Here is a 23,330-nt window from a genome sequence, read left to right on the forward strand (position 1 = left end):
ATAGGTTTTGCCTTTGTGAGCTACTGGATTTGGCAATGTTTTGTAGCCATGCTGTACAGCAGCATAGATGCTTTGCAGTGTGACTAAAACTAATTTTAAAAACCAATATGATGCAATGATGCAGCCAGGACTATTGTTTTTTTTTTTCTATTAAAGTGCGTTAGCGCAGAATGCATTATAGTTCTTTTTTAAATATTACTTTTACCTATGCTGCATGGCAGCCCCACTGATATACTGCATGCCTACAAATCAGCCAAAGTCAGCAATGCCCATGCTGTACAGCAAGACCAAAGGGCAATGGCAAAGCCAATTTTAAAGGCACGACCCACTGGCGTTGCCAATGCTTGTTAGGTCTCACTTCAACACCCCTGTGATTGCAAGCAAATCAGTTAATCTTCCCATGTGTGGAAAAGAAAGAAGTATGACATTTGGCAAAAAAAAAAAAGAATTCTATCACATAAAACAAAAGCAACGGAGTCCATGTAATAGTGAAAATATATTTGGAAGTAGATAACATACGTTGTCACTATAAATAACCATTTCAAATGAGAAAACGGCTGCTTTGAAGTGCATGTGGCACAGTAAAATGTAGCATCAAGCGGCAAGAGATTCAACAAGGATGACCTGGAAAAAGAAAAAATAAAAATAGTCTCAATAACAGCACGATCGGCGGAAGGACAGCAATCAAGCTGAAGCAGCCGTTACTTGGTCCATGCTCCAGCCAAAACAAGAAGAAATAAAGACAGGACGCGCTGGCAAATTAGAAGGCATCAAATCACAGTGACAATGAAGCCAACAAATGTTAAGAAATGGGCAGGCTGCAAGTCCTTTGTTGTATACAATATCTCTTGCAAGTGAGTGCACGTGGTGCGCTGTCACAGGCCAAGACCTAAAAAGGTCCACAAAATTGCCTACTTCCCAATTTTCTCCCTTTACGGCATTCTTCGGATCATCTGTATAACATAGGCACAGTCAGATCTGATTGACTGTGCTGAACTCCTAGAACACCGAGGCTGTCTTTGATACAAGGACACATCACTTACCATAAAAGGGTCAGGATGAAATGTTGCTGTGCTCATTTGATGTGTGAAGGTAGCTGCGTTATTTGCATACAATATGGAACTAACAAATATAACTTTCACAAGATCCCGTCACCGTTGTTCATGAACAAATGGACGCTCTTCCATATATTGACATGCTTAACATTCCGATGCAAGGGGTAACATTTCAAGTTGGGTCAAGTAGCGTATTTATTTAAACATATCTCAGAGGTGCTGAACAAATGACAGTTGTTGCAATGTGCAAAATATGTACCCTCAAGACACAATAACATATTGAACGAATGTCAAAAAAACATATCTGAGAACATACATGATGTTTTAAATGTGCATTTTATGTTAATGTACGTGTATTCAGTAACAGCTCCAATTATCCTTACTTTTTGCAAATTGTTATAGCGGGCACGTGTTGTCATTTTATTACTATTGGGTAGAGGGGGGATGGCGGAGAACAGAATTTTTCCTTTTATTGGGCACCACTTCTCCAAAGGTACTTTCTCGGATGTACAAACAAACCACTATTGCTCTCCTTTTCCTATGAAGCTCCTCAGCATATTCAGAAAGTGACACATGCAGTGTAAGCATGGCACAAGCTAATCAGAATAGTGGTACTGGAGGGTGCGCACTCCCCCTAAACTACCGTTAGTGAGTAACCCCCGGACGTTGATTACCTAGGAACTCAAGGCAAGACAGCAATTAGAAGCACTAAACTTCAGAGGTGGGTGACGACTTTATGGAACACCCGTTCATATCCTTAGACCAATTAATGGAAGGATTGGTCTCGACACCACTTGACATTTTATTTTAGATTTTCGTTTTAACCATGCATTGAGGGGTTAATTCCCTTTGTTCCGTCAGGAACTGAACATATTACCAAATTCAGATGTGATTCTTACAATAATTTCCCTAGAGGATTAATAATAAAACTATATGGCGGACTGGGGAGGCGAGGCCTCTGCCGAACGGTGGGGAAAAGAGAAAATGGGATGCAGATGTAAAGGAAACCGTGAAGGACAAACAATGATGACTTTGCTGTGTACAGACATAAAGATAACATTCAATAGCACGCACAGATTAATATATTTCACATTTTTCAGCAGATCATATTACACTCCAGACTATTACTGATGACTAGATAAAAGACATGATATTTTGCAATGAGAACGCTGAGATTTATGCAGAGACTCGTCCGATGACATACCGCCATAAAGACATTTAAGTTTCACTGCGCCTCCGCTTAGAGAAAGGAGGAGAATGTGAGGGGAGAAAAGGGTAGCAGGATCATAATCTAACGAACAATGACGGGAGAAGTTATAGCCTAGTAATTTGAAAGAATGCTTGGAAAAAGTCACTGGAGTACGATGGAAGTGGTGTTAAATGCTAAAGAATAAGATGTGAAGTCTATCTGCTATGAGGGTGGGCATTAAAAATCACATTCACTTACTGAAACGTCTATATCAAACTAGGGTGCATCTTGGAAGTTCCATGTCCTCCTCGCTCCTTAGTGGTATAATGTTTCGTCTTTGAGCCAGGGTATAATAACCATAGAGAAGGTGTATTTCAACTGGTGCAATGTGCTGCATTGTCATTTTTGTAATGTTCAATATAAACAATATGTAACAACAAGCATTGACAAAGCCAATAGGTCCCTCCTATACAAGAGCTTTTGGCTCGCAATGTGTTTTTGCCATGCTGTATACCAGTGTGGCTGCTGTTCAGCATGGCTAAGTTAGTAGAGTGCCAGAGTGGAGATAGAGAGTAGTGTTGTAGAGTGGATTTGTTGGAGTAGTGTGGCTGTTAGAAATGGTGTTTCTGGCTGGCTAGGGTATGCGCCTCAGTCAGGAAGAACCCATCACTCTAGTAAGGGCAAGTAAAAGTTACACAATAAAAAAAAACAGTGCTCACCCCCTGGTAGCTTGGCACAGTGTAGTTAGGCTTCTCCTCAGAGCTCATGTACAAAGCGTTTGCACAACACCCTTCTATCAGTGACACAATAAAATACACCACAAAAGAGACTCCACACGAAGATGTATAAAAATATAAAGTATATCATGCATAAATCATATGCCAAAACAATATTATTCATAAGCACTGGGCATATTAGGTTGTCACCCAACAAAAGTGCAGATTTTCCCAAGCACTATGAGGTAAAATGACATATATAAGTGAACATGCGGGACAAAAACCAGACCATAAACCAGACAGTATATAACCCACGGGAAACATCCTTTACGACGAAGTTTTAATGAAGAAGTCGTGGTCAACGAAAGCGCAACAACGCTTTTTTTTAACCACGACTCCGTTATTTTGTGCCTTAACTACGTATGTTCTGAACAACGAACATGCGTGGTTAAGGTACAAAGAAGGGAGTCGGCTAAGGAGGACGACGCAGGTGACGACTAAGGTAAGTGGGGGGGGTTTTAGGTTTTGGGGTGAGGGGGTGGGGTGTTTTAGGTTTTGGGGAGGGGGTGGGGGTCAGGGGGTTTTAGGTTTTGGGGCGGGGCGTTTTTGGGGAGGGGGTGGGGGGTCAGGGGGTTTTAGGTTTTGGGGCGGGGTGTTTTTGGTTGAGGGGTGGGGGGTCAGGGGGTTTTAGGTTTTGGGACGGGGTTGAGGGGGTGGGGCGTTTTTGGTTTTGGGGAGGGGGTCAGGGGGTTTTAGGTTTTGGGGCGGGGTTGGGGGGGTGGGGCATTTTTAGTTTTGGGGAGGGGGTGGGGGGTCAGGGGGTTTTAGGTTTTGGGGCGGGCGTTTTTGGTTTTGGGGAGGGGTGGGGGGTCAGGGGGTTTTAGGTTTTGGGGTGGGGTTGGGGCGTTTTTGGGGAGGGGGTGGGGGTTCAGGGGTTTTTAGGTTTTGGGGCGGGGTTGGGGGGTGGGGCGTTAGGGGGTTTTGGGGCGGGGTTGGGGGGGTGGGGCGTTTTTGGTTTTGGGGAAGGGGTGGGGTCAGGGGGTTTTAAGTTTTGGAGTGGGGTGTTTTGGGGAGGGGGTGGGGGGTCAGGGGTTTTAGGTTTTGGGGCGGGGTTGGGGAGTGGGGCGTTTTTGGTTTTGGGGAGGGGGTTTTAGGTTTTGGGGTGGGGTTGGGGGGTGGGGCATTTTTGGTTTTGGGGAGGGGTGGGGGGTCAGGGGGTTTTAGGTTTTGGGGCGGGGTTGGGGCGTTTTTGGGAGGGGGTGGGGGGTCAGGGGTTTTTGGTTTTGGGGAAGGGGTGGGGTCAGGGGGTTTTAGGTTTTGGGGTGGGGTGTTTTGGGGAGGGGGTGGGGGTCAGCGGGTTTTAGGTTTTGGGGCGGGGTGGGGCGTTTTTGGTTTTGGGGAGGGGGTGGGGGGTCAGGGGTTTTTAGGTTTTGGGGCGGGGTTGGGAGGTGGGGCGTTTTTGGTTTTGGGGAAGGGGTGGGGTCAGGGGGTTTTAGGTTTTGGGGTGGGGTGTTTTGGGGAGGGGGTGGGGGGTCAGGGGTTTTCGGTTTTGGGGCGGGGTTGGGGGGTGGGGCGTTTTTGGTTTTGGGGAGGGGGGTTTTAGGTTTTGGGGTGGGGCGTTTTTGGTTTTGGGGAGGGGGTGGGGGGTCAGGGGGTTTTAGGTTTTGGGGTGGGGTTGGGAGGGTGGGGCGTTTTTGGTTTTGGGGTGGGGGGGTTTTAAGTTTTGGGGTGGGGTTGGGGTGAGGGATGTAGGATCAATGGTGCCTATTACTAATGCTTTTATCAGGAATGCCTTTACAAGGAAATATCGTTGTTAAGGCATTCGTAGTAAAGGCATTAGTAGTAACAACGAGGTCGGTGTTCCGACCTCGTTGTTAAGGCACTAGTTGTTTCGGAAGTCGGTGTTCCGTCGTATAACCATAACCCACCACCCTCAGTACAAGCCGTGTCGCCAGCCGTGGGAATAAAATATATGAAGCATAAAAGATGTGCAAAATTATGCAATCACTTCTATAGTGCCCTTTTTCCTGAGCAGTGCAAAAAAAAACACGGCGTACATAGTGAATGCCTAGGGCATGAACTGCCTATCAGGTTTAGGGAGGTATATATAAATCACCATCCATTACCAGCTACATAATGTTAACTCCGAATCTGGGCATGTTTTGTATCAAACATGTCGGAATCATAACCCAATACTGTTGCCAGTATTGGATGTATGATTCCAGGTACTCTGGGGGCTCCTTAGAGGACACGTCGCATTGCTCCTACCAGTCTTCTCGGCTTTTCCGGGCATTCAGTGCTGCTGCCACCCCTTAGGCAGATTTCTGCCCTCCTGCTGCTTAACCAGCTCAGGAAGAGAAAAGTAGAACAAAGGATTTCCTGTGGGAGAAGGAGGTAACACCTTTTCACTTAGAAATAGGTGTTACATACTTGGGAGGTGTAGCCTTCCTAAGCAACCAGTATGCTTTGAAGGGCACATTTGGTGCCCTCTTGCAGAAACCTGTTTGCACTAGTCCAGTGACCCCCAGTCCCTGCTCTGGCGAGAAAATGGACAATGAAACAGGAGTGACCACTCCCCTGTCCATCACCATCCCAGGGGTGGTGCCCAGAGCGCCTCCAAGTGGCCACTTGAATCCAAGGTGGGCAGGGGCTCCTGGGAACATCTGAGTGGCCAGGTCAAGTGGTTGACATCACAGCTCTTTCCTGATAGGTGGTCACCCTGCTGCATCAATCCCCCTTTCTAGGCTATTTAGGGTCTCCCTCTTGGGTTTGTGTGGTAGGGGCAGTCCAATCCAGAATGGTTTGGATTTTGCCCTGCAGGGGCTGGATCTGGCCTCCACCTACTAGGTGGCCCAGGTAAACCACTTTTTCCTGCCCTATCTGGCACTTTGAGGCCTTGATAGTGAGTCCTGCTTTCTGCAGGGCCTCAAATACATTCCCAAGGTGCACCAGGTGGTCCTCAAAGGTGGAGCTAAAGACAGTGATATCATCAAGATAAGTTGCACTGAATCTTTCCGGCCCTTGGAGAACTTTGTTCGCTAACCTCTGGAATGTGTCAGGTGCATTCTTTAATCCAAAGGGCAGCACTGTGAAGTGATATGGCCCACTAGGAGTTTTTGGCTTAGCATCTTTTGACAACTTGATCTGCGGATAGCCAGCAGACAGGTCAAAAGAGCGGAGATACTTGGCAGAGGCCATTGTATCAATGAGCTCATCTGCCATTGGGATAGGATGAGCATTTGTTTTAGTTACAGTGTTGAGACCCCTGTAGTCCACACAAAACCTCATCTCCTTTTTACCATTTTGGGGCTGTGGTTTTAGGACAAGCCCTACAGGCCTACCCAGGGACTGTCAGAGGGCTCAATAACTCCCAAGTCTAACACCTTTTACACCTCAGAATTGATGCACTCCCTGACATGATCAGTCTGCCTGTAATGTTTACTTTTAACAGGCAGGCTGTCACCTTTGTCAATGGTGTGTCCACACCATGTAGTCTGACCAGGTGTCAGGGAGAACAGTTCAGAGAACTGTCCCATGAGTTTTCTGTAGTCATCTTTTTGTGACTCAGAGAGGCAGTCTGCAAGTACAACCCCATCTACTGAGACATCTGTTGTATTGTGGGAGAAGAGGATAGGGAGAGGGTCGCGCTCTTCTTCCTGTCCCTTATCAGTTGCCTTGAGCAGAGTCATATCAGACCTGTCATAGTAGGGCTCCAGGCGGTTCACATGAAGCACCCAGTGGAGGCTTCTAGGAGTGCCTAGGTCAACCAAGGAGGTGATCTCACCCTTTTCTCCACAATGGTGTGTGGTCCACTCCATTTGTCTTGGAGTGCCCTGGGAGCCAAAGGCTCTAGGACCCACACCTTTTGTGCTAGCTTGTAAACAGTCAGCACAGCCTTCTGGTCATGCCATTGTTTCTGTAACTCTTGGCTGGCCTGAAGGTTTTTGGTAGCCCTCTTCATATGCTCGGCCATCCCAGATCTGAGGCCTAGTACATAGCCCACAATGTCCTGTTTTGGAGGCTTGAGAGGTTGCTCCCAGCCTTCTTTCACAAGAGCAAAGGTACCCCTAACAGGGTGTCCAAACAGAAGTTCAAAGGGGCAGTAGCCCACTCCCATCTGGGGAACCTCCCTATAGGCAAAAAGGAGGCAGTAATAGGACATCCCATCTCCTCCTGAGTTTTTCAGAGAGTCCTATTATCATACCTTTGAGGGTTTTATTAAACCTTTCAACTGGTCCATTTGTTTGTGGATGATAAGGGATGGTGAATTTATAAGTTATACCACCTTCCTTCCACATGGCTTTAAGGTAAGCAGACATGAAGTTTGCACCCCATCTGATACTACCTCTTTAGGAAAACTCACCCTGGAGAAAATTCCCGGGAGAGCTTTGGTCACTGCAGGAGCTGTAATGGTCCTAGGAGGAATGGCCTCTGGGAATTGGGTGGCTTGGTCCACTACCACCAGGATGAATCTATTAACAGAGGCTGTTAGAGGGTCCAGGGGGACAACAATATCCACTTTAATCCTCAAGGGGCACCCCAACCACTGCTAGTGGAATTAAAGGGGCCTTCGGAGTGCCACCTGTTTTGCCACTGGCTTGACAAGTGACACAGGAGCAACACAATTCCTTGGTGTCTTCATACATATGGGGCCAGTGAAAGTGAGGGACAAGCCTGTTCCAAGTCTTGCTTTGCCCCAAGTTGCCAGCAAGGGGGCTATCGTGCTAGAGTCAACAGGAACTCAAACTTCACAGGGATTACCAGTCTCCTGGTGGCACCAGGTCTAGGGTCCCTTTTCTTCTGATGACAGGAGGCTGTTATCCCAGTACACCTTATGGGTGCCACTGATTCCCCCTGCCTTTTGTGCTGCTGCTTTGTGCCTTAAGCTCTCCAGTGTGGGACAGGTTTGCTGTTCCTTACAGAGTTCCTCCCTTGTGGGTCCCCCTGCAACTAAGAGCTCGGCTGTGTCAGCTTGAAGCTCCTCTGGTATAGGTTTGACCCAAGCAGCGGATTCTTCTCCCTCAGGAGTTGAATCCTCACTGGAGGCTGGAGCAGGGAGTACCTTTTTACCCCTTTCTGCCTTTTTGTTTAGGAGTCTTCTGGGCCATTGTTCCAGGCTCGGGGGTTCCTTGTTCTTTTTGTTTCTTTGCCTGTGCTCTGGAGAGGGAAAAGATAGGCCCAGGAATGCTCAGCATTGCTGCATGGGCCTCCAACTCCACTTCAGCCCAAGCTTAAGTCCCTAAGTCATTACCTAGCAGATATTCTACAGGTAGATCAGAGGACACTACAACCTTTTGAGGGGAAGTACCCCCCAGCTAAAATCGGTAACTGCCATGGAGTGGCACAAAGTGTTATTATGAGTATCAGTCACTTGGTTCGTGTGATCAAGCAGGTGTTGCTCAGGGGACACCAGTTTTTCAGTCACCAGAGTGAAACTGACACCTGTGTCCCTTTAGGCCTCAGCCTCAACACCATTGATTAAGGGATGCTGCCTGTACTTACCCATATTAAGGGGACAGGCAGCTAGTGTGGCAAAGGAAATGCCCCCATCAGAGACCAACACACCCTCAGTTGTCTCTCTGACTAGCCCTGATCCCACTACAGTCCCCAAGGTGAGCACAGCTACACTTTTGGACTGACTACTGTTATTGCTGTTCCCACCACTACTGCTATTAGTAGGGGCACCAGGAGTAAAAAGGTGTTAGTAGTGTTGGGGGGCTGGGTGCCTTTCTTAAGACAGGAGCTGTCTCCTGCCCTATGGTCTTTGTTTTTACACATGTAACACCAAGGCTTTTTTAAGTTTGAGGAAGGGGATTTATTTCTACCCCTAGAGGAGTGTTGTTGGCCTGATGAAGACTATTTTTGTCCCCACCCTTATCTTTTTGCTTACCTGCTTCCTTCTTGTGGTCACCCTGTGTGAGGATTTTCTACTCACCCTGGTGTGGACCCACTTGTCTGCTTTCCTTCGCAATTCTTGGGGAGAGGTCAGATCAGAGTCGACCAGGTACTGATGCAGCTGATCAGCTGTACAGTTGTTCAAAATGTGATATTCAGAATTAGACTGTATAAGCCCTGGTATTCACTTACTTTGCTCCCATGCAACCAGCCCTCCAGTGCTTTCACAGAGCAATCCACAAAATCTACCCAATCTTGGGAGGACATACTTTTTGGTGTCCCTGAACTTAAACCTGTATTGTTCAGTGTTCCCTGTCCATTGTCCAGTTTTGCACCAGAGAAGGGACCAGGGGTCCCTGGACTGGTGCAAACCGGTTTATGCAAGGAGGGCATTAAATACGCCCTTCAAAGCATACCAGAGGCTTGGAGCGGCTACCCCTCCCAAGCCATGGAACCCCTATTTGCAGGGGGAGAGGGTGTTGCCCCCCTCTCCCAAAGGAAATCCTTTGTTCTACCTTGCTCTGCCTGAGCTGGTCGAGCAGCAGGAGGGTAGAAACATGATTGAGGGATGGCAGCAGAGCGGGCTGCACGGAAAACCCCAGAAGACTGGCAGGAGCAATGCTGGGGGGTCCTTTAGGGAGCCTCCAGAGAGCATGGAACCATACAACCAATACTGACAACAGTATTGTGCATGATGCCAACATGTTTTATAATAAACATGCCCATTTACCATTACGTATCTGGACACAGGTGTCCAGTACATGGGTAAAATGGCTTCCCGCAGTTACGAAGTCCATGAAAATGGAGCTAGAGTTTGTAAGGGCACCACTGCTCATGCAGGGGTTTCCTCACACACAGGTGCCTGCACCCTACCCTCTGGGCTAGGAGGGCCTGCCATAGGGGTAGACTTGGAGTGACCTGGTGCAGTGACCTGTAGTGAAAGGGTGCATGCCCCTTTTCACACAGACTGCAATGGCAGGCCTGAAGACACATTTTGCATGGCTCCCATCGGTGGCACAATACATGCTATAGCCCATGAGGAACCCCTGGTGCCCCTATGTACTGGTTACCCAAGTACCATATACTAGGGACTTACATGGGGGCATCAGTATGCCAAATGTGGGTGTGCTAAGTCCTGAGCAACCAAATGTAGAGGGCGAGAACACAGTCAAAAACACACTGACAGCAGGCAAAAAGTGGGGCTAACCATGCCAAAAAGAGGATACTTTCCTACATTGCCTATAAAGTATTTTAGTACTTGTGTTACCATAATAAAGTACCTTTATTTTTTTAACACTGTGTGGTTCTTTCATATGTGCGACAGCTGTGTGACTATGGTGGTATTGCACAAGCTTTGCATGTCTCCTAGTTAATCTTGGCTGATCATCCACAGCTACCTCTAGAAAGCCATGGCAATATAGACATTGATTACACTTCACTAATAGGGATACCTGGACCTGCTATAAGGTATTAACACCATAGGTGCTCACCAAACACCAGGCCAGCTTCCTACACCAAGTCACTTTGGCAGTAAACTGTGCATGCAGGCACTGCAGTGGCAGACCTGAGACAGGTTTGAAAGGCTACTTATGTGGGTGGCCCAAACAGTGCTGCAGACCCAATAGTAGCATTTAATTTACAGGCCCTGAGTATATGGTATATCACTTTACAAAAAACTTACAGGTAAATTAAGTAAGCCAAACAGGTGTAAGCCAATTTTACCAGGTTTTAGGGGAGCAAGCACACGCACTTTAGCACTGATTAGCAGTGGTAAAGTGTCCAGAGTCCTAAAGCCAACAAAAAGAGGGTCAGATAAATAGGAGAAAGGCAAAAACCTTGAAGAAAGGGCCATTTCCAACAGTCATAGATTGGAACAGGGGAAATGGAGTAACAGAGTTGACTAGACGTGAGTAGATTTCAGTGGCACAAAGTGGTGTAGTGTGGAGTGGAATAGGGTGGAGTGGGTTGTAGTGGATTTAGGTAGTCTGGTGGATCAAATTGGAGTGTAGCAGGGTGAGATGGGTGGACTGGGTAGAGTGGGGTGAACTGGAGTGGGGGGACTGGACAGGTTGGATTGCAGTGGGGTGGATTAAAAGGTGCAGTGGATTGGAGTAGGATAGATTAGTTTGGATTGGGGTGGCTGGACTGGATTGGAGTGATAGGAGTGGGGTGGGGCAGACAGGGGTGGACTGGAATGTGTTTCAGTGGTTAGGAGTGGGGTGAATTGGAGTAAGGTGGAGTGGCATGGGGTGGATTAGATAGGACTGCCGTGGGGTGGCATAGACTGAATTGGAGTAGGGTGAATTGGATGTATTGAATTGGAGTGGGTGGACTGGACTAGAGTGGGTGGACTGGACTAGAGTGGGTGGACTGGACTAGAGTGGGTGGACTGGACTAGAGTAGGGTGGACTGGACTAGAGTAGGGTGGATTACAGTGGGATGGACTGGACGGAAGTGGACTGGAGTCCGGTGAGTTAGATGGATTGGATTAGAGTGGGGTGGTCTGAACTCGGGTGGGGTGGATTGGATTGGAGTAGAGTGGGATGGACTGAACTGGAGTGAGGAGGATTGGACTGGGGTAGAGTGGGGTGAATTGGAGTTGACTGGATGGGAGTGGGGTGGATTGGAGTGGGGTAGACTGCATTGGAGTGGGTTGGACTGAATGGAGTGGACTAAAATGGGGGTGGGGTGGACTGGATTGGGATGGGCTCTACCTGAGTGGATTGGGATGGAATGGAATGGAGTGGGGAGGATTAGATGGGGTGGGTGGATTGGAGTGAGGTGGAATAAGTGTGGTGGATTGGAGTGGGATGGATAGGATTGGATTGGGGTGGGGTGAATTGAGGAGGGGTGGATTGAGGTGGGGTGAATTGGATTGAGGTGGGGTGAATTGGAGGGGACCTTTTGGAGTGGGATGGATGTTTTGAGTGGAATACATTGAAGTAGGGTGGATTGGTTTGGTGAGGGGTGGATTGGACTGAAGTGGGGTCAACTGGAATTGACTAGAGAGTGTTTGATGGATTCAGATCGAATGCATTGAGCTGGGGTGGATTAGGGTGAGCTGGATTGAAGTGGGATGGATTGGGTTGCAGTGGATTGGAGTGGGGTGGAATGGATTTGATTGGGATGAGGAGGACTGGACTGAGTGGGGAGGACTGGACTGAGTGGGGAGGGTTGGACTGGGGTGGGGTGGATTGGAGGGAGGTGGGCTAGACTGGAGTAGGGCAGACTGGAGTGGGTGTGAGAAAATAGCCTCTTTTGCATGGTTACCCCCATTTTTTAGTGTTTTTCAGTGTGTTTTTACTGTCTCACTGGGATTCTGCTAGCAAGGGCCCCATTGCTCATAGTTTGTGGCCTATGTGTGTTGTCAGTATGCTTGACTGTGTCACTGAAGTTCTGCTAACCAGAACTCCAGTGCTCATGTTCTCTCTACTTACCAAATGTATCACTATAGTTTAGTGTCTCCGTATTCCAATTCTGATTAACACACTGGACCACCCCACCCTTAGAAGTCCCTAGTATATTGTACCTAGGTACCCAGGGCATTGGAGTTCCAGGAGATCCTTATAACCTGCAGCATTTCTTTTGCCACCCATAAGGACCTCATACAAACCTTTCATCAGGACTGCCACTGCAGCCTGATTGAAATAGTGCTCACACTATTTCACAGCCATTTCACTGCACTGAAGTAACTTATAAGTCACCTATATGTCTAACCTTCATTTACTGAAGGCTAGGTGCAAAGTTACTAAGTGTGAGGGCACCCTTGCACTAGCAGAGGTGCCCCCACGTTGTCCAGGGCCAATTCCCCAGACCTTGTGAGCGCGGGGACACCATTATAAGTGTGCACTACATATATGTCAATACATATATGTAGCTTCACAATGGTAACTCCGAACATGGCCATGTAACATGTCTAAGATCATGGGATTGTCCCCCCAATCCAAATCTGGTATTGGGGGCCAATCCCATGCACCATGATGGACCCCCAGTACTGCCAAATCAGCTCTCTGAGGCTTCCACTGCAGCCCCAGCTGTTGCTACCTCACAGACAGGTTTCAGCCCTCCTGGGGACTGAGCAGCTCAATCCCAGGAAGGCAGAACAATGCATTACACCCTCTCCCTTTGGAAATAGGTGTGACAGGCTTGGGAGGGGGAGCCTCCCAGAGCCTCTGGAAAGGCTTTGAAGGGCACAAACGGTGTCCTTCTTGCATAATCCAGTCTACACTGGTTCAGGAACCCCCAGTCCCTGATCTGGTGCAAAACTGGACAAAGGAAAGGGGAGTGACCACTCCCCTGTCCATCACCACCCCAGGGGTGGTGCCCAGAGCTTCTCCAGAGTGTCCCTGGCATAACCATCTTAAATTCCAAGGTGTGGGGACCCTCCAGAGACCTCGGAGTGGCCAGTGCCAGCAGGTGACATCAGAGACCCTTCCTGATAGGTGCATACCTAGGTAGGTAGCCAATCCCCCTCTCAGGGCTATTTAGGGTCTCTCCTCTGGGTGTTTCCTCAGATTCGGTTTGCAAGATTCCTCCAGGACTCCTCTGCATCCTCTGCTTCAGCTTCTGACAGTCAGATCAACCGCAGACTGTTCCAGGAACCGCTGTAACTGCAACAAAGTATCCAGGATGACTCCTGTGAACTGCAACCTCAGCTCCAGCCAGCTTTTGCAACAGTTTCCAAGTTGTGCACGTTCTGAGGGCTGCCTGTGTTCTCCCTGCACCAGAAGAACCGAAGGAATCTCCTGTGGAGTGACGGAGTCACTTCCCTCCTTCTGTAGGCACCCTTCAGCGACAACAACCGGTACTCTCTGACTCCTCTCCCGATGACGAGGGTGCTCCCTGGAACACAGGTGGTGGACTGAAGTGACCCAGACTGTCCAAAGGATCCAGCTGTCTGAATTTGGTGGAGGTGAGAGCTTGTCTCCCCGTGCTGCGACAGTACCCCTGTGCACTGCGTCTTCTGCAGCTCCATGGGCTTCTGTGCACGTATTCCAAAAATCCTTCATGCACAGCGTAGCCCATGTTCCCAGCACTCAGTCCTGCAATAAACAACTCCCTCAGTTGTTCTCCGGCAGCGTGGGAGCTTCCAGTGTAGTGCTGCGACGACCGCACTTTGCATCTTCTTTGTCCCAGTGTTGTGGGACTCCCGTGGGTGCTGCCTGGTCTTCTGAGGGCTCTATGAAGTGCTGAGAGCCCCCTCTGTCTCCTCAGTCCGAGTTGAGACCCCCGGTCCCTCCTGGGTCAAGGCAGTTCCTTTTTGATGCAAACCGCGTACTTGCTTGAACCAAGGCTTGTTGGCAGAATCCAGCGACACAAACAGCCTGCATCCAACAACTCGACGTGGGAAATCACCTGCACCAAGGAGGAACCCGCAGCCATCTTCTTTGGTGCTCTTCTGTACTTTTCTTCTGACAGGAGAATCCACTTTTGCACCTTTTTCTAGGTTGCCAGGGGCTCCTGTCCTTCCTGGACTCTTCTTCAACTTCTGGACTTGGTCTCCTCTCTCCACAGGTCTTCAGGTCCAGGAATCCATTGTTTGTTACTTACAGTCTTATATGGTTCTTCCTTTCTCACAACTTGTAGTGTGTCCTGGGGAAACTTGCTGTACTTTACTCCTGCTTTAATGGGTTCTGGGGTGGGTAATTTACTTACCTTTGGTGTTTTCCTTCACTCCCAGCACCCCTCTACATACAACACTTGCCTAGGGGGGAATTCAACATTCGCATTCCACTATTTTAGTATATGGTTTGTGTTGCCCCCTAGGCCCATTGCAATCTATTGTATTTTCTGCTGTTTGTGCTATTTTATGACTGTTTACCTACCTTATTTTGGTGTCTAGTTTATATATTGTGTATAATACTTTCCTCCAGAAGGAGTATTGCCTCTAAGATATTTTTGGCCTTGTGTCACTAAAATAAAGTACCCTTATTTTTGGTAACACTAAGGGGGTCATTCTGACCCTGGCGGTCATTGACCGCCAGGGTCAACGACCACAAGAGCACCGCCAACAGGCTGGCGGTGCTCTCAAGGGCATTCTGACCGCGGCGGTTTGGCCGCGGTCAGAAAGGGAAAACCGGCGGTCTCCCGCCGGTTTTCCGCTGCCCTCAGGAATCCTCCATGGGGATTCCGACACCCCATACCGCCATCCTGTTCCTGGCGGTTCGCCCGCCAGGAACAGGATGGCGGTATGGGGTGTCGTGGGGCCCCTGGGGGCCCCTGCCAATGGCATGGGCACTGCAGGGGCCCCCGTAAGAGGGCCCCACAAAGAATTTCAGTGTCTGCTTAGCAGACACTGAAATTCGCCACGGGTGCAACTGCACCCGTCGCACCTTCCCACTCCGCCGGCTCCATTCGGAGCCGGCTTCCTCGTGGGAAGGGGTTTCCCGCTGGGCTGGCGGGCGGCCTTCTGGCGGTCGCCCGCCAGCCCAGCGGGAAAGCCAGAATGGCCACCGCGGTCTTTCGACCGCGGAGCGGCCATATGGCGGTTGCCACCAGGCGGGCGGCGACCGCCGCCCGCCGGCCTCGGAATGAGGCCCTAAGTGTTGTCTTCTATTGTGTATAAGTACTGTGTAACTATAGTGGTATTGCAGGAGCTTTGCATGTCTCCTAGTTCAGCATAAGCTGCTCTGCTACAGTTACCGCTAGACAGCCTAACCTGCTAGAACACTGCCTACATTTCACTAAAAAGTGATAACTGGGCCAGCCTCCTACAGTGGGCCAAACTAGATTGAGTGGGGCAGGTTGTTTTAGACTGGAGGATGGTGGGGTGGATTGGAGTGGAGTGGAGTGGGGTAGATTGCATTGGATTGGGTTGGACTGGATGGAGTGGATTGGAGTGGACTGAAATGGGGATGGGTGCATTAGGCTGGGATCGGTTCTATTCAGGTGGAGTGGACTGGGATGGAGTAGACTGGGGTGGGCTGGAGTGGGGAGGATTGGTTGGGTTGGATTCAAGTGAGAAGGAATGGGTGTGATGGAATGAGTGGGGTGGAGTGGATTGGAGTGGAGTGGATTGGTTTGAGGTGGAGTGGACCTTTTGGAGTGGGATGGATGTTTGGAGTGGGATAGATTGAAGTGGGGTGGATTGGATTGGTGAGGGGTGGATCGGACTTAAGTGGGGTGGATTGGAATGGACTAGATTGTGTGGTGGATTCAGATGGAATGGATTTAACTGGAGTGGGGTGGATTAGGGTGAATTGGATTGGAGTGGGCTGGATTGGTTTGCAGTGGGTGGATTGGGTTGCAGGGATCGGACTGGACTGGGATGGAATGGATTTGACTGGAATGGAGAGGAGTGAACTGAGTGTAGAGGGTTGGACTATAATGGGGTGGATTGGAGTGGGGTGGGGCTGACTGGGCCGTGGCAGATTGTTTTAGACTGGAGCAGACAGGAATGGGGCAAACTAGACAGGAGTGGGACAGAGTGTATTAGATTGGAGTGGGGCTGACTGGAGTGGGGCAAACTAGATTGGGGTAGGGCAGCTTGCTTTGGATTGGAGTGGGGCATGATGAAGGGGGGGCAAATTGCATTGGATTGGAGTGGGGCAGAATGTAGTGCAACAGCTTGTTTTAAATTGCAGAGTGGCAGATGGTTTGGGATTGGTATGGGGCAGAATGATCTGGACTGGTATGAGTCAGACTGGAATGGGACAGAATGATCTGAATTGGATTGGGGCATACTGGAATAGGGCAGAATGATCTGAATTGGAATGGGTCAGATTCTTGTGGACTTAAGTGGAGGAAGATTGGAGCAGGGTAAACTACTTTGGAGCAGAGCGGGCAGACTGCTTTGGAGCAGATCTGGATTGGACTGGAGTATGGAAAATTATTTTTAAGTGGAGTGGTGCAAATTGTTTTGAATTGGAGCAGGCAGATTGTTTTGGATTGGAGCAGGGCAGATTGTTTTGGATTGGAGCAGGGCAGATTGTTTTGGATTGGAGCAGGGCAGATTATTTTGGATTGGAGTGGGGCAGACTGGATTGTGTTGGACTGTAGTGGATTAGGGTGAGTGGTTCTGTTTGGAGAGGGGTTGGGTTGATTGGACTGGTCTGGAGTCAACTGGATTGAGTGAAATGTTTTGGGTGGATTGGAGTCCGGGAGATTGGGGTGTACAGCTCGATGTGTTAAAGCATAATTTTGAAAATTATACATAAGAAAGAAACAATGTCGTTTTGCAATATTTAGATAATAATCATCTTTTTAGAACAGCACCCAGAAGCCAAAACACAACATAATTTGAGTGCAAAATGAGAAAAGAAGACTTGGCAAAATAAGAGAGTTAACTATAGGAAATAAAAAACTTTGCAGTTTTGTTTGTCCTGCTCGGCACATTTTTGCAGGGCCCTAGAAGTTAAAAATAAGTACTCAATCATGTTGGGAGCAGCGGATGGGCACAGATTAAGTTTAATCAATCAGTGGTTGGCCCCTGCTCCACAGACAGTAACGGAAATTATGCTTGGGCTGCAGTGACCAATTAAGAGGCAAGTAAGAGGCTTTAGAAAAAAAGAGCGCCATGGAAGCCAACAAATGAAAAGCAACGTGCCGGCTCCGAGCCCTTCTTATTAGTAGAGTCTTGCAAGTGAGATGAATGAGCTAGCGCATGTTCTTGCAGGCTCCAACCTAAAAAGGGTGAAAAAGTGTCAGTTAGATGAGACTATACCTATTAATAAACTTGGAGTTTCCCCTAAAGGCCTATACCGCTAAATACTTCGGTGAAGTGAAACAGGGTGGGTGGGGGGTCCGTGGTGTGTGTGTAATCATTTACATACGTTTCACAATATTTGATGGAAAATACTGGTCTGATTTTGAGAGGCTAAGAACACTTTTTCAATTAAAATGTAAAACTTCGCACTTGTATAGCGCACTACTCACCCGTTAGGGTCTCAAGGCGCTGTACGCATACCGCTGTGGAACCCCTCCTGGCTTTTCCTGTGAGGTGCCCACTCCTAGGCACCCCCAGGGTGAAGCCAGGCATCCAAGCGCTGCCAGGGCCGTTGTGGAGATTAAGCAAACTATTGCCCAGAGTTACAGAGTGGGACCCATTAATTAGATTAGGCACCTAGGCGAGTATTATCTGGTCCAAGGAAATTGTGCCCAAGACCCGCTGAGGCAGGAATTGAACCCTGGTCCCGGGCCAGATCTCTGCCACTCTAACCATTGTGCCACACTTCTCCTGCCTGCAAATGTACAACCAACCCCTGAGTGGCACTGCAATCCGAGCTATAGAGCACTCCTTTAAGGAACAGTAAATAATAAATGAGGAGCTGTGGCCGCTCATTTATTATTCACTTTTTTATTTTTTTATTTCTTTACTTATGATTCTGGGTGCCCTGTTCCCATTTTTAATACATACGGGCCCACGAAGGAGCCCTAAGGCCCCGGCTGGCATTTGTTTTTTATAATAGGGATATGCCCTGCTTTTATTTATTTTTTTTGGTAAGTAGGAGGTTACTGGGTGCCTACACAGGAAATCCCTCAGTTAGTCATTCATCATTCATTGGGGATGTGGGGGGTGGAGACCAAGGGACAGGAGCCAGCATGTTGTGTGTGTTCCACTGAAATTGGCTTGCTCCCGCGCCCACCTCTGGCATCCCACAGACCGTCCCCACATTGGGGGCTGAGGGAGGAGGCCAATGGCCCCCACAGCCCTACCAGCTCACCAGCTTTCATCCATCGTGGGTGCAGCAGGAGCAAGCATTATTCCAACCCTGCAAGAGGAATTTTCTTATACTGCTGTGGGGTGGGAGCAATCAAAATATTTCCATGCCTGAGAGCAAGGGTAGGTATGTGCTTTGCTTTCAAACCAGGCGGAAGCAGCTTTGTGCTCTCACCTGGTGCAGGAACTTTAAAATTTCCCAGCCCACGCTTGCGGGCAGGGAAGCAGACTGTGTCCCGGTGGTTGGGGACCGCGGGACACTGTCACTGAGCCGGTCCCAGTGGATGAGGTTTGAATGCAGTCTATGCTACTATACCCTGGGCACAACACACTCCCACACTGCTCTTAGGACAGTGGGATGTTCTTACCTTAGTGGATACGTCTCATTTACACATAGAAGTTCTAGTATATAATAGAGTTTCTTGCCCATGACATACTTATAGATGGATGTTTTACTCCATTCCCAGGGAGCTCCTGTGTAAAAATAATTTTGTCCTAATGATAACCCTTCCATAAGTTATTCTATTAAGGGGGTTGAACTGTCGAAAACATTTTGTAGTAGACTGGCCTTCAAGTTTGACTGAGGATTTATGCACTCTAAGTGGGAGTGTTGTTTATCTAATTCATATGTCCTTACTAGCCATCTGTTTAGTTTTCATTTTGTATAGCACTTGCACGCTATTTAGTCACATTTTCACCTGCACTGCACCAATGCACGTTACAGGTTTAATTCTCGGAAATTAAAACCTTTTTTTTTATATGGCTTAGGTACTTTTCTAAATAAGTTTTAAATAATTTTGTTGATGTACATTCTGATACAAGCAGCAAAGACAGCTGGTGGTGACCATAGCACACCACAATCCACGCATTTGCCTTGCTAAGGCGGCCCACCACCACTACAGATATGGCCATTTTAGAATGGGATGGTCGGATGTTGAAGACATCGCAACCCAAAACAGAAGCCGCCATACTTGTTACATCAAGAATGGAGCTCGCCTTCATTCTTTGACCCAACATGGATTCCCATTACACTTTCACTAAATATTTTGCTGCCCACCCAACTCCTCAGGGAAGCACATCCCAGTACTTCTTAACCTCAACATTACAAACTTCAAGAGAAAGGCATATAATCATAGTACGTCATCTAGAAACCAAACCACCAGCAAGCCTCTGTAGTTAAACTCTGTTTTATCACCCATTGGAACTTGGAAAGAGAGATTGGAGAATTATGGCAAATAGCAGCAATCCACGCTTCCTGAGAATGATAATCGTAAAATTTAAGCTTAACTCTTACCTTGAAGTCAGAATGGGTACTATCTCAGATAAAGACCAAACTAAATGGACAAGGTTATAAAGGAGGACTGCTACCTTTGCAACTAAAATAAGGTTCACTGTCCCAGACTATCCTGTCAGTCAGGAGAAATAGCAGTCAATTGCAGACTAATCTGACAGATCTTTCAGTAGACTCTTCATTCTTCTTCACCTAGATCCACACATTTTAAGGTGAAGAAACAGCTCAGCCTGCCAATTATCTTTTCGTTCTCTGTCTCCCCCACGAATACAAGCTCCAGCAGCTTATCTTCTAGAAGAAGATAACAGACAAATAAATATTTGATGCAATACAAATCAATGCCAACAGGAAAAGAACACTGGATAGGGCAGATTACCCTTTAAAATCTACAAAAAACGCCCCTGTGGTCGTCCATTTGCTCCGCTAGTTCTTTGCAGAAGCAGCAAGTGAAAGTTATCTGTGCTCCACATTCAAATTAAATCAAACATTACCCCAATACCAAATCCACAAAGAACTTCCAGGTTACAGACCCATCTCTTTGATAAACACAGCGCATGAAAATACTGCCAAACTTACTTGCAAAAAAACTACAAAAGTATATACCCTTTCTGATACACAAGAGTCAAGTTGATTTTGTCCCAGGAAGTTCTTCAATACATTATATAAGAACCCTGATGCATTGCATGGGGAAAGGGAAGTACACCTCTATGAGAGGCTCCGGCATTACCTTCAGATGCCAAAAAGACTTCAGCCACAATGAATGTCAATACATGTATCGAATTCTGACAAGAGCTGGTCTGGGACTGAAGTTCTGTCAGAAAATTAGCTGGCTCTACCATAATCCAAATTCAGCAGTCACAAGTGGCAGTCTCATTCCCAATAGTTCCATAATACACAGGGGCACTAGAAAGGGATGCCCTCTACCCCCCACTACTCTTTCTGCTGGCACAGGATCCCTTGGCAACTACAATCTGGAAACCGAGTGGGATGAAAGGTGCACACTTGGTGGCAGAGGAAACTAAATATTCCCTACAAATGGACAAAATTTTACTGATGCTCACCATGCCCTCCACCTCTCGACACAAAGTTTCAGAAATCATCAACAAGTTTTCCAAATTCTGCGATAAAGAATTAATTGGGACAGAAATTAAGCTCTCCCTGTGAATACATTTAACATCCAATCTTTAATTTCCGATCTACATTTCAAATGGATTTCTATAAACCTAAAGTATATCGAAATCTGGGACAGACAAAGTATACCCATGGTTTCTGCAGACAATGCCTCAGCCCTACTGGACAAAAGAAAGCTTGACATTGTTCCATTTTGCAAACTTCAGATTTAACTGAGGCAGCTTGCAAACAAAAAGATGGTGTCACTCCCATTCTAAACCCTCCAAGATTCAAACAAATATTTGGTATGCTGCCTTTTTGGATCGCCCTCACACTACTACATGACATGGGTACAATGACTAAACTGTTTATGTAGGATGTTCAGTGACCAAGATGGAAGAGGATTAAAATATATTCTGACTCAACATCAGAAGGCCTGTGTATATTTAATGTTGAATTGTAACACACAGCTCACCATCTTTTTGGCTCAACAATTCACCTCGGCCATGGGTGTTCATCAAACATCTGTTAAGAGACACTTTAAGGGCCAACAACTTTTTTTCTAATGTGGATCCAAAAACCTCCTGGGATCCCACCAAAACAAAGCTCTCAGAAACGGCAGGTTTATTTCTCAAACTTCACAAAAAGGTGGAATGACTACATTTTCCATATTTCTGCTCAACTATGGAGCAATGTAGAAAGACACTTACACTTGGCATAATACCCTTCATCTTCAAGGAATCCCTAATCTAACAATATCTCAAACAGCTTATTGACTGCAGAAATCGATTCCAAACTGTTGAGTTAGAATGATAAACAATCCTGCCAGTCCAACCTTTCTACTGATTACACAGTCCAAGAGGGGTCAGAATTGTTAGAAACCCATGTCCGAGGACTAAGAGAATCTCTTTAGGCTACTACAAAACTGATACTCGTCCCCACTTAGGTGTCACAGAGCCAAACTGAGCCCCAATCTTCACTTCTGAAGATGCGCTGACTTTGACAATGAAATTCCCAACTCTCTCCCACACACAGAGGCTGGCTCAAGGATTTAGAAATGGTGCGGTGCATGAATGAACAATATACAGACTGGTAGCTAAACATCTTTTGGGTTAATTCCGGGGCTCTTTCCTCAAAGAAATGGAAATCAGGTGAATACACCCTCTTAGAGGAGGCCGCTCACTTATGAACCCTCTTTCTGCCTAATGACATAGTACTATACCACTCAAACTAGAATACTACTGGATCCTTTTCATTATAGGATGTACCTGGGTAATGCTTATCAAGAGTAATACCAAAAAAATATATATATATTTCACTCCTACCCTTTTTTCAACTCTTGCTCAGTTTCTACTTTGATAGAACTCAACCTGGATTGTTCATAGTCTCTCTAGGAATACAGACATTTGTGTGACATTGTCCCCTCTACAGTTTTATTATATATGATAACATGATTGCCTTAAATCTGTGCCTTTTATAAAGGTGCATGCCTACCTCTATGGCCCCTCATATCTTAGAGAAAATATGCTGGTATGCTAAATTGTATGTTGACTCATTGGTACTCAAGACCTTTAACCTTTGAACGGGACAAGTCAATTATTGCTGCTCTTTCTTTTTAGACATATTTTAGACAATGCTCACTCTTTCTGTACTGTGATATTACGGTTACATCGTAAAGCACTTTTACCATCTAAATGCACTACTGTTCTGCATGCATGAGCCATGAAGATTAGGCACATGCATTGTAATGCAGACAACCATAAAAAAAAGTTCTATTCAAGCAGTGGGGTCAGTGGTTAAAAAATGCAAATACATTTTTTTTTTAATGTAGTGGGGGATGGGGCGCTGGATGGGCAGCACCAAGGAACGGGGGGGGTATTAAAAAGCAAGAGACCTGCCAGCACAGCAACTGCTGGGTGCTCATAAAAATTGAAAATATAAACAATGGTGAATTAACAGAAACCCCTCCTCTCCCGAGGGGGGGCGTTGGGAACAGGGGGGGTAAGGAAAAGAAGCATGCACTCAAATGGAATGGAATGGTTAAATCATAATAAAGTAATCTCCTCCAAAATGTAGTGGAGGGAAACACCTTCTCAAGTCATAACACTGCAAAACCTCTGCATGGGCCAAAGCAGGACAACAATACCATCCAAACACTGCCACGAAAGGGCTGACCCATTGGGGAATATATATATATATATATATATATATATATATATATATATATATATATATTGTGTCTGGACAAAGCTATACTCCTCTGAAGAGCTCTAATGAGAGCGAAACATGTGTCAGGGGTTGCTTTACTCATTCCAGGTTGGCTTGGATGGTATTTGACCAGTCCAAAGCTGTAATACTGTGCCTGGAGTGGTAAATGGCTTTTGTCATTTTACAGCTCGGCAAGGATGACACTATG

The 23,330-nt window shown here is 47.1% G+C and overlaps 1 protein-coding gene across 3 annotated transcripts in view; it reads right to left on the minus strand.

The window, feature by feature from the left end:
* Nucleotides 1-23,330, minus strand: part of SLC25A36 (solute carrier family 25 member 36) — a 1,333,693-nt gene that overhangs the window by 1,227,451 nt on the left and 82,912 nt on the right. For 2 of the 3 annotated variants that reach the window (XM_069213670.1, XM_069213672.1), the window contains exon 2: nt 520-624. The exons of the other annotated variant lie outside the window; for it this stretch is intronic. In XM_069213670.1, the coding sequence (XP_069069771.1) occupies nt 520-624 (105 nt within the window). The remainder of the gene's footprint in view (nt 1-519; nt 625-23,330) is intronic. 3 annotated transcript variants of the gene reach the window in all.

Source organism: Pleurodeles waltl, chromosome 11 (assembly GCF_031143425.1).
Source record: "Pleurodeles waltl isolate 20211129_DDA chromosome 11, aPleWal1.hap1.20221129, whole genome shotgun sequence".
Lineage (NCBI taxonomy): Eukaryota > Metazoa > Chordata > Amphibia > Caudata > Salamandridae > Pleurodeles > Pleurodeles waltl.